Raw genomic sequence first — 12,011 nt, forward strand, 5'->3', positions numbered from 1 at the left:
CCAAACACTGATGGTGGGTAAGCCAAGGTGTTGCACTATAATGCTACAGGTCTGCGCTAGTGCAGTGATATTCCTGATGTGGTTACTGGAAAGTGGTAAACCAGCTGGAGACTAAATTACATAACGCTAATCAAGTTACATCTTGGAGGTGGCAGTTATTCAGTAAGCAAGGCCCAAATGTCCCAAGCATTATTAACCTCTTACATTAAAAACAGAGCCAAAAATCAGCAACTACCTGCACAACGTCTGTGTAGATGGGGGAAAAATATATGACAGTGTAATTACTGTGTCACGGAATAAAGTTTCTGACTAAGGGGTCAAGAAGTTAGAAAAGGGTCTGGGGAGGTGGGATTCCTCAACTCCCAGTGCTACCACTGATTTATTGCAACCGTAAGCACCTACTTCACTTCTCTACAGTTTAGTGAGATGAATCTTTTAAGGGGTGTGTGAGAAAGATTGCTGAGTTCATTAAACTGGTTACTTTTGTAGGGGTTATTATGACTCAGAATAACTAGAGTTATAAAGCAGCTGAGAAAATTACACTGCTAGATATGTTTTTCCTAGTACCAAGAACTGAGATGAACCTGGGCTGTTGTGATTTTTAAGAGAGATGTTGTTCACATAACAAGAGATCTATCACAGATTTGTTACCAAAAAAGTCTTTTTCAGTCCTAAGCTGGGCAGGGGGTCCTATATATATTGTTAAATATAAACTCTATTATCTCCAGTGAAAATTAGATACCAAACAAATTGAAACTAACACTTTTTACTTAGGTCAAAACAATTCTAAACCAGATTACTAGTAATGAAATAACTTGTTTGAAGTGAAAGAATAACACCTCAATTATAAACAAAGCAAAAACTTTGTATAGATGATAGTTTTGGAAGAGCTTGAATATGTAAATTTTACACATTAAACCCAAAACTTAAACATAGAGTAACTATTATACCTTTACCAAACAATCATGAGTCTTCTAAAGTCTTCTACTGTTTTAAACTAATGTTTAAAGATCATTAATCAAAGGGGAAGCTAGGAATCATAAAGGCATTTTCTTCCGAAGTTGTTCTTGCTCTCAATCACATCTATAGAACTTGTAGCCTGAACACCCTAAAGTACACATTTTCTTGCAGTAAGAGGAAGCAAAATTTTGAGTAATACAAAGTAGGATTTAATGTTTTAAATGCTTTTTCAACACTTTGACACAGTCAAATTCAACACAATGTCTGAATTCTGAAATTACAATTTGAATTTAACTTGCATACTTGTGTTTTACAAAGAAATTTATCACTGTTTTGCTTAGTGTAATTGAGTTATCACTTGATAAACAGTGTACATGTAGGAGGTGGTTTTTCTATTCCTTAAATACTGGAATGAAGATGGAGTTTTTGAGATCCACTTCACAGTGAAGGCTTGTGTTTTCCTGGGAGGAGGAGTTCATTCAGGTGATTCACGTACTATGACAGCTCTATTTTTTATTAATGTCCTTGGACTATTCTTCTCCAGAAATAAACAATTGTGGTAACCCCATTCAAGGGAGACGCAAACTATAAGTAAGTGAAGAATGGTCACTATGATGCTGAAAGGCACAGAATATAGAGCTTACTAGGCTTAGCCATCAAAAGTGGAGGGGGATTTCACTGCTTCATAAGTATGAGGGAAAAATGGGAAGGTAGGAGAGAAGTAAGCTAAAGAGGACAGTGTTGGCACAGGAACAAGCTGATAATAAAGTAGTGCTGAATACATTTAGGCTAGCCTATGAAATAGCAGCAATATGTGGAGGGAGAATAAAAATCTAACTGATTTTAAGAGAGCAATCATTTTATGAAAAAGATCACATATGGTTGCCTGCAATAGCAGGCATATTATTCTCTCTCTGCGTAGCAGTCCCCCTAAGCAGGACTTTAATGTGAAGTACTCTTGCTGGTCGGGTAATGACAGTCCTACTCAGCCTCTCTTGTTTTATACACCTTTTTCTGAGCAGTCTCGGCTCTTCTGGCAAAGGTGATAGAAGTCAACAAGAAAAACCAAACACTTTACGCAAAGATTTGAAGACAAGCTCTCATAGCCTCCTAAATCTTGGGCTAGAGAATACAAGTATCTTCTTGCAGAATGACTTGAGATATACCCCTTGAAGTCATCAGATGTTTGTCATGCCTCTGATCCGGAGGACAGCCCCCTTTATCAAGTCTCCATGAGCAACTTTTAGCTACCTGCAGATATCGCCACTCTGACACTGGAAAAGCCTTTTCAGTTTTAAGGCTTTCTTTTCTTTATAACTATTCTATAGTTGTATAATGGTTTTGTATGAGAACTCTATGCAACTATCAGTTCATCATTTCATTAGGCCCTACAACATTTTGATTATATATTTAATATTATATATTATATACAAAATATTATATAATTTAAATATTATATATTTACCTCAAGGATTTCCTCTGTGTATTGACCTCCTCAGCTCCTCTAACACTATGAGTACTTCATTATGCATTATTTACCTCCTCAGTGATTCTTACCTTCTAAACTAGACCTTCTAAACTATTTGAGATTTTTTTAAGGCTAGGCTGCAAAGGCAACAAAACTTCCCCAAACTGAAGAAGTCTGTTACAGACGTTTTTCACAGCTTGAGTCTTACGGAACAGATTCTTGAATATCCATCTCCTCCTTTCAGATTTCCCTATTATATATGAAATTTACCAGTTTACCTTGATACTGTACTAAGCATTACAATCTTTGCTCCAAGTAGACCTTAACAAGTGACTTGTCACACAGCTTGTGCATCAAGATGAGATGTATTACACCAGTATCTTTTAAAGGCACGGGCTTCATTTACACTTATACTCTAGCCTGCACTCTGTGGGGATGTATAAAATTAATTAACAAAGGTCTGTAGTTTATGCACACTTCTTGAATGATTTCATGTTTCCAAACACAAGAGACAATGTTTTGTGTCTTGAAGGAGAGCCAAATATTTTATGAAAGGTGGGACTTTGCCATAAACAAAGCATTTGGATCCAGTCTTCCAGTTTGGAGCATTATAGAAGCTCATCATAAAGAAGTGTCTGAATTTTGTTCATTTTCTGCACTTACTCCTCCACACTTTCAATGCACATGTATTTATAAAGTTTTGGGTCAGGGTCATCACCTGTAATATTGCACAGAGCTGGTGCCCATGCAAAAAGGTGCCCTGAAACTGTATTATAATGAAGAGAAGAAAGTTTAAAAAATGAATCCATTTGAACAGGAAACAAAAGATCCCTCTTCAGCAACAAACGTGAACATCCATTAAACCAGCCTAGAAACTAGGCACCACCACAGAGAGGCTGAGGTAACCCAGGCCAGCATCTCTTCTAGACTGAAAAGGATTCACAAAAATCAATTAGCAGTTCATTTTTTAATTAAATGAAGATTTATACAAACAAACAACAGAATACTTTGGGGAAGTACAGGCACATATTGCCACAGAAGGATTTCCTACAGTACAGACAATGGCCATCAATTCTTCGCTGTCCCAGTCTGGGTTTTGTGCAGCAAAGGCAAAGCCCAGAGTCCAATAAACCCAAACATGAATTATCTGAACTCCTTTTTTCAAACAGAAGGAGGAAATTACTTGCTGCTAAAGATGTTCAGACTAGTCATTTTGCAAATGGTGCTATGAAGCTGATCAGAAGGGAATGTGTTGTAGCATAATTGCCCTATTTCAAAGCATTATCCTGTAATAACAATCTGCAGCATGGCTGTGCTTCATTGAGAGGGAGAGAGTGCTACATCCAGCATGCACCTCAGTACACGCACATTCCAGAGAGAAGCACCCTCCTTGTCTGCTAGTGCTGGTAGGCAGCCCATTAACCAGCTCGAGCCTTTTAGATCCTAATTTCAGGGCAGAGAGATAGCACTTGCTTCATTGGCTGCAGCTATTTGCTATTTCCAGTTGACTCTTGTGATTAAGCCAAGCACTGAGCCCTCAAATCCTTTTCTGAAGTAGAGATCAGCTTTTGTTCAACAACTTATTAGGAAAACACTTTTTGGTATCAGACCAAAGGAGTGTTTAAGTGTTAGCTTTTCAAAAGCTATCTTATTAACTCAATAAAGAAATCTCTTTAATTTTGTTTTGTTAAAACAGAAAACATGTTACACTAGGCTGCAACTTATGAGAGTCGTAGGTAGGGAATACTTCCCTTCCTCGCTGCTGGAATCCATGCCCTTGAGTATTCATTTGTTTGCAACAGCAGAAAGTTGGTCCCGGATCCTTCCGAGACCTTCTAACATAGTGTCCAGGGTTTCTTTGCTCAGTTCCACAGTCAGTGCAGAAACAACGGGACTATTTCCACATAAGGCAACATCTTCCTGAATCTGAAAATGGGAATGCAGATGTTAGCTGTATGAAAAATTCATTCACATGTTTTTCCAGTGCCACTACGAAAGTCAGTGTTTAATAGATTAAGAAAAATGCTTTAAATTTGGCATCCAGCTCCATCCTCAAGGACCATGGCACATTTTCTAAGCTGTGTGCCTCACTAGTGAGGTGCACTCCCATTGACAGAGTGCAAGTAAGCATATACTGCCATAAGCATGGGGAAATTCTGAAGACACTCGTGGCAGGAAGCCACATCCATGTCAAAAGCACCTTAGCAGACACCGCATAGGATACTTAGCCCCATCCCACACACAGAAATTAGATTTTTTTCCTCCTCCTCTGAAACCCACCCATTCCATTTTTACTGGCTGGGGGGATCCAGAACTCTGCAGAATATAAGCAGTAAGTTTAGCTATGCTCCCCAAATGATAGATGTGGCCAGTGAAGGAAGTTATTAGTAATCAAAAGTCATCTCCCAACTAATGCAGTCAGCTAAACATGCTGATGAGTGGCTTAGAATTAAAGGGCGATGACTTCATAATTTATCTTCTTTCTTTCTGTAGAGAACAATGGTGACCAGGAAGAAATATGCTGCCTTCTTGCATCCTCATGCAAAGAAAACTCTCCCTTGCAAGAAAAAGAGGGCTCTCATCAGAGGCATCATTCCCAGGCTCTATGGTACTTCAAAGATCATCTCTGAGAAAGTCTGTTAATTGCCCACCAGGCAACAGGCAAGCACCAGAGGCCTGTCTGAACTGTTTTGCACTACCACTGGTAAGTCAGGTGTTGGACTTGATTATTTTGATCCTGTATCCTTTACAGCCACTGACATTACCTTTAACTGAAGCAGGCAAGTAGGGACTGCCATTCTGCTGATGCTGTCTGAAGATGTCTTGATGTCCACCCTCCAGTCCATGTCGACCAGCCGAGGCAGGGAGACTAAGGGATTAAAAAAAGGGTCTGTGAGGCCTGGCAGCACATGATTACACCAGACCCTGGAACGTGTGACTACCACCATGTACATGCTTCTCTACTTCTGGCCCTGGGAAGTGTACAACTTTAGTGCTACTATGTGGTTTCACATCATTTTTACTCTGTGGTAAGCCAGTCTGAAGGCCTCCTCATGACACTGGAAGGACAAACAGCATTATCCCATCATCACATGCAAGGATGGTACAGTGCAAGACAAGCATAGGTAAATTCACAAAGCAGCTGGGAGAAGGAGAGGAGTAAGATGTCTGCTCCACCTCTTCATCCCCTGCCTTGCTGCCTGCAACACTCAACTAGTGTTTCATCATGAGTTGCTCTGGGACCTATATGCTTATTGCTCTGTTCTGTAACCGATAAGAAAGCACACAGGAATGCTCTTAAAATCCAGCAGTATGAAACATGTTATTTCAAGCTCCCCAACCTGTGAACCAAAGCATCCTGCAGTACAGCATATGTATTGGTAAACTGCAATCTTCATATGTCCTGCCAATTTGTTAAAAATATTGAAGATATCATCCTAATTAAATGTAGCCTAACAGAAATTATTCAACAGTCCAGTGCAATACTGACATCAATAGTTCAGGGCTGGATATCCCATGAGCTTTCCAAGAGAAGGAGGACAGGTCTGACTTGGCTGCCCTGCCAAGAAATTTGTGCAGCTACCTCTTGCAGAGAGAAGACGGGGATATTCTCTCATGATGGTGTGTACTTAATGGATTTCACTGCACTATGAACTCTCAAGAGTCCCTAAGCACTGTGCAAACTGGCATGAAAGCTGAGATTAAGGTTCTCCCAACAGAACTCTGGCACCAACAGGCTGGCTGCAAGTGCTCTTTGTCAGTTCCTGGGAGCATAATGTTTTTCAACAGTGTCTTTCAGCTGCCAGGAATAAATACAAGGAACATTTGAAGAATATATTCAAGTGAAACTGAGGCAGGTATTTAGATGGGTGGCATGCAGATATCTTCCCCCCTTGTTTGAACAAAACAAAGTTTCCTACTTTCATTAAAAAAAATACATTTTAACCCAGAAAAAGAAACAGTATTGACATTTTCATCTCAGACTTACAAGTGTTTTCTCACACAAACTGCAAACCAGAGGAAAGCATAATTACTTATCCAACCAGATAACAACAGCAAGTGTTAAAAGATGAGGCTTGAACCCTTGACTGCCCAGTGGTAAAGCGCAATTTACCACCAGAATCCAGAAACCTGGAAAATGTCTGTAAGGTAAATTCCTTGTATAAAATATAGGTAAAGAAAACAAATTGTAAGGTGCAGTTTAACAGGGCATACTTAAAGTCATCCCCACTTTGGTACTGTTACATTTATAAGACTCGGAACACCTCTTGCACCTTTTTCAACTCCAGTTTCTGGTAAGAGCTGAGCTATACTTCCTATGTTCGAAAGTGCAGCATCCAGTTTCCTGGGAAAAAACAGTAAATTCTCACTAGAAGAGAGTCCACACTAAGGACATGGAAACAAAGAGAAACCCTTTTGGTTTGAAAAGGGCATTTGCAGCTGAGGGGCTTAACTGCTGTAACTATGTCAGAATAAATGGCTACCGGAGTGCCTGAAGAAACATTGTTCCTGTTTATGTCAGCTAGGGATTTTCAAAGAAGTCTGAATGAAACATAGGACCAACCCCATAAAAGACCTGTAGGGAGGTGATCATTTATTCTCAAACTCAATTGAAAATCTCAGCTGCGGTGCTTGGTAGGTTTGAGTGTCTTTGCGAAGCCTTATCAAACCTGGTTGTCAGCAATTCTTTGACATCTATTTAAGGGTACCGGAGGGGGATGAAGAGGCAAAGACTAAACCTCTGTTGAGTGCCAAGGAAAGAGCTGTCTCAATGGGCAATTGCAGCCTGTCTGGATTCTGCCTATTATAAGATGCCTAGTTTCCTCCCCAAGGGTTGATCGCTAGCCTTTCTACTGACTCCAGATGCTCAAGTTGTTTCCTAACAGTGCTTACAGAAATTTCTCTATCTGGGGAAAGGCCCTCCCTCCTGCTCCCCTGAGCAGAGCTCCAGGGGGCAGTGCAGAACTGGCTGCCTTGCTCTTGCTTTTGGAACAAATTCCAGTTCACAGTCTGTCAGGGCCAGCACTTGGCAGCATTTGCAACAACATAAAATGCATCTGTTTAGCCTTGTATGTTTATTTGCAAAGATTGATTGCTGGTGGCTTGGGAGGGGCAGGAAACCATCCACATTTTTATGTTAACATGGATCAATAAGTTGGAATGTCTGTTCTTTAAATCACTGCCTTGGTCCTTATGCAATATATGTCAGATATTTCATGAATACAAAACTAAAATAGTCCATCATTTCCTGGAAGACAATCTCATTCCAAGAGGGTTAAATATTCATCTAATGAATACCGAGACATGAGCATTAGAGCAGAGCTCCTGGCTGGTGCTCCAAGAGACACAAACCCAGCCTAGCTTCTGGGTTGTGAAGACCTAGCTAGTGTGTTATGCTGGTGTGTCATGCTTGCTCTCAATGCACGATAGTGTTAAGGATACAGGAAAAAGCACTGCGTGTCTTGGTAACACTAGAACATTGTTTAGTGTAAGCAACTGCTGTATTTACTGTATTAGCATTACGCAACAGTTTCTTCCCTCTCCCTAGTTATACTCCATTAAAACTTTGAGGGACAGTGTATGTCCAGGTCTTGCCATACTGTTTAACTGTTGGACGTTATCTCCTCTGCAGGCAAAAAAAAGGGTAAAGAGGATCCATGCAGACCTCAAAGTACTCTGTTATATATCAGCTCTTGGGGAGAAAATAAAGTGTTGTAGCTGCATGAAACACCTAACTGGGATGTAACTCATTGCCCATGATGCTATTGTTAAAAGTTTGCATTCCTTAATTACATCACTATTTAGAAAGGTGAGGAAAAAGCAGAGTTATGAATATATGCAGTATACTTCCTGATGTGTGGAAGAGAAGGAATGCACAGAATTGACTAGATGTGCAAAGATAAGGTATTCCCCAATATATACATATCCTTTACAGTGCACAGTTATTGAATACAGACATCACTTAATGACCTGAATGGGGAGGTCAGAGTGCTTCACTTTCAACAGTTTTGCAAATACTTGCTATACACTGCACTCTGCAAGGTAGCAACAGACTGAGAATTAAATGGGATTGCTTGAGGACTGGAAACAATTTAGCAGAGCAGCACAGATCTGAATAAAAGCTTGTTGGCCTCTGCTAAGCTCTGTGATGCCACAATCATACAGCTTCATCTAAGGCAAATGGGGGTATCCCTGCGCTACGTTACGAAAACACGTTGCGATGCACTATTCTAAACTCTAAGCTCTGATGACCTCAGGAAACATTAATTGCATAAAGATGTGAGCTACTACTTACTCTGACTTGCTTGTGCTTCATTCCTCCAAGCAGAGCTGTGAAAAAGTGGAGAAGAGAAAAACAGTATCAACAGTGCTTTGAAAACAAAAAAAAAGGAAAAAGGTAGCGAAAGCATTCAGAGTGGCTTATCCCTGACAGAAGGGTCACTAGGGCTGCAGCAGTAAGCGGGGGAGACCACCTATGCTACTGAGTGCCAAGGAAAGGCTCCCACTGGTGGGCAATGGTAGGCAAACTAGTGACCAACTATTGGTTCTTCTATAGGTGCAGCTCACTTATGGCATATATCTTTCTCCCCGGTTTTATCAAAGCACTGGGCTACCAAGCAGTGAGATATACAAGCATGCAGAACTGCTATTCTCTGCCACCACCTCACGTATGCTCTACTGCATACAGTGCTTCCGCACCTAAGCCAAGGTGGTAAGTGGATGGACATCTAGACGCTACCCAATCAGATTTTGTAGTGCTGAAATCTAGCCCTCTAAGTTTTATCATCATCTGTAGCATTTTTCCACCACACAGGTGAGTTGTTAGGATAAAAGGGGCTTTGCATTACGTGAATGAGGCCCACACCCATTCCAAAAGTCTTGGGAAACCCCTCTGTGCCCATGGCTGTGTTTTGTTTGCCATTCCACTCAGGTGACCTACTTCATTCAACTCTGCTCATCCCAACTTGTGTGATTATGCCCAAGACACGCACAAAGTTAATAAAAACAAGACTTTGCATGCTGCCAACTATCAAACCAGATACATAAGCTTTAACTTCCCAGCTGAAAGTGGGTAGCACTCACATATTCTCCAAGATTATCTTAGTCAAAAGGTTTTTCAGATTTTGGTGGAATTTTTCTGGAAAGAGAGAGAGGATATCTTCTGCCCTCGTCAAACCGCGATACACGACGTGCCTGGTGAGGTTGTGCAAAGCAGATACCAACTGTAGGAAAGGAAAAGGAGAAAGGGCTCCGCTGGGTTGAAAAGCATTACAAACAGCATGGGACGGGCCTTCAGTAGCCAGGAGAGACACAGCTTCTGCAGTGAGACTGACACCACCAGGGCCCTGGACATCCAAGTACAGCCTAACAGCCTTAACAAGTAAGGAGCTGAAGTCCTCACTGTCCTCTGGCACGCACGCCTCATGCACTTACCTTCTGCCTCTCTCTAAGGCCCCTCCGGGCTGTGCCTCCGGGGGAGGGTCGCTTCTACCGAGCACGTTTCGTTATAGCAGCAGCCGTGGTCCTTCGGAGCTCCATGGCGCCGCGCATCTTCCCGAGGCCCTGGGCCAACCCCTGTGTTGGCGCTCGCACCGCTGCGGGCCGCTCCTGGCGGCGCCTCCCCTCCTCTCCCTCCCGCACGCTGAGGCCCAGGCGGGCAGGTCCCATCCTCCCACTCCTTCCTACACGCCCCGTTTCCGCTCAGCAGAAGGGGGCACTCCCGAAGGCACCCCGCTCGCTGCCGCGCCGGTGGCTCTCCCTCCCGCCGGGGCCTACCTGCTCCGCTTCCTCGGGGCCGGCGGCGAGGCCAAGGCAGGCGCGCTGCGCCAGCGGGCCGAGGCCGGCGGGCGGGCTGGAGAAACACTCTTGGCACAGCTGCCGCACGGCGTCCCTCGACGGCGCCTGGCGGGGAGCAAAGCAGGGACCGCTCAGCCGCGGCGCGGGAGACGCAGCCGCCGGGCCGGGCGCCCCGTCCCCTAGCAGCTCGGCGGCCCGCTCACCTTCAGCAGGCTCTGCAGGGCGGCGAACTCCCCGTCCCGCACCGCCGCCATCTTGGCGCTGTCAGCTGAGCCGGCCGCCGAGCTCCCCCCGACGCGCCGCCACCATCTTGGCGCTGTCAGCTGAGGCGGGCGGGGACGGCGCCGAGGGCGGCGCGGCCGGGCAGGCCGGGCGCTGTAGTCCTGCCATTGGAGGGGACTTCGCGTTATTGCGGTCTCAAACCCCGGCCCCGCGTTGAAGGCTTAGCGGCCCCCGAGCGCTGTCGAGCGCGTGGGCGTGCGTGCGCCGTGCGAGCGGGGCCTGCGGCCGGAGCCCGACGGTGTAGCGGGACCCCAGTATCGGTAGTGAGGTAGCAGGGACGAGGGCAAGCCCTAAATATCTGGCCTTGCCCTCTCCGATCTACTCATTTTTTTTACTGTCAGTGTGTATCTCTACGTTGGATGCAGAATTTAGCTGTAAACGCTCTATTTTCAGCCGGTGGGAACTGAAGGCAAAAGATGTATCATGGCGCTGCTGCAATGATATGGACCATTATCTTAGCAAACTGTATCTTTCGCTTTGTAAAGGACTTAAGTAAGTCCTCTTTCTGAGAGAGAAATAGTCTTCTCTTTCTTTGTCTTGTGTAATTCCCAGCGCATCTGGTTCCAGGGTATCAGTAATCTATGATCTTTCCCCATCACTACTTCTGTTGCAGCACCCCCATCCTCACTTCCATTTGTGTTGTTCTGTAAGCAGAATAATACACGGTAAGAAATGCAAATATGTAAATGCTGTTTGCATTGGGCTTCACAAGCTTGGCAGGGAAAAGATCTTCCTCTTGCAGAGGATCTGATTTCCCTCTCTCATGCTGGGAAACCTTAAAGGGCAGAAGAATCCGAAGGGAGAGGATTTATTTGCCATCATTTTTCATGAGCAACAGGAAACGAGGCTCTGGGGCAACTATTTTGGGGTACGAGTTTACCATCTGTGGCTTCTTGAAATTAATTAGTATGATTGATCAGTTTGGACAGCTGCCATGTATTTGTACTGCTTTCTCTACCACTGTGTCACGAACAAATCTAATCCAGCACAGACAGCATGTTAAGCAAAGCTGAGGGTCTGCTGTGTGGAGTCATCTTCATGGTGGGGCCTTCCTGGGAGAGGTGGTGTGCTGCAGAGTTTACGTGGCGGGACCAAGTGGGCAGTGGGTCTCATGGACAGCAACTGCTTATCCGGGTGACTGTACTATACAACTCAATACTCTGATCAAAAAACGAAAATGAGCTATACAGATGACATTGTCTATTCCTTCTTTAGAGGAAGTATCTGAAAGATTTGGTGATGGTCTCTCTTCTACTGATGCTATAGCAATCATTTTCCACCTGCACAAATACGGCAGTATCTGTAAACTACACACTGGAATAGACCCGAAGGTGAAGGGAAAGGTGGTGGGATCCTAATTTTTGTTTCCAAAATGAAGGGTTTGCAGAGTTAGTGGGCTGAACAATAGCATCCCAAAGGAAAAAAAAATGGGGTAGTGGTTAGAGGTCAGGGTTTAAAAGCTAGGAAACTGGAATCATGTTCTCTTGACCCTGCTTCAGTCCTC

At 43.7% G+C, this 12,011-nt stretch overlaps 1 protein-coding gene across 2 annotated transcripts; it reads right to left on the minus strand.

Moving 5' to 3' along the window:
• Positions 1-3,376: 3,376 nt before the first annotated feature.
• COMMD9 (COMM domain containing 9) lies at positions 3,377-10,487 on the minus strand. 2 transcript variants are annotated; one of them, XM_050898099.1, is made up of 6 exons: positions 10,429-10,487; positions 10,205-10,330; positions 9,512-9,651; positions 8,724-8,758; positions 5,194-5,297; positions 3,377-4,354 (listed from the first exon to the last, which is right to left on the minus strand). In XM_050898099.1, exons 1-6 carry the CDS (start codon positions 10,477-10,479, stop codon positions 4,214-4,216), a joined length of 597 nt encoding a protein of 198 aa, XP_050754056.1. In that variant the 5' UTR covers positions 10,480-10,487; the 3' UTR covers positions 3,377-4,213. The 2 variants fall into 2 exon arrangements, with proteins under 2 accessions (XP_050754056.1, XP_050754057.1); XM_050898100.1 differs by lacking the exon at positions 10,205-10,330 and having other exon boundaries at positions 10,429-10,479.
• Between the last annotated feature and the right edge of the window lie 1,524 nt (positions 10,488-12,011).

The sequence above is a fragment of the Gymnogyps californianus genome, chromosome 5 (genome assembly GCF_018139145.2).
Source record: "Gymnogyps californianus isolate 813 chromosome 5, ASM1813914v2, whole genome shotgun sequence".
NCBI classification, from domain to species: domain Eukaryota; kingdom Metazoa; phylum Chordata; class Aves; order Accipitriformes; family Cathartidae; genus Gymnogyps; species Gymnogyps californianus.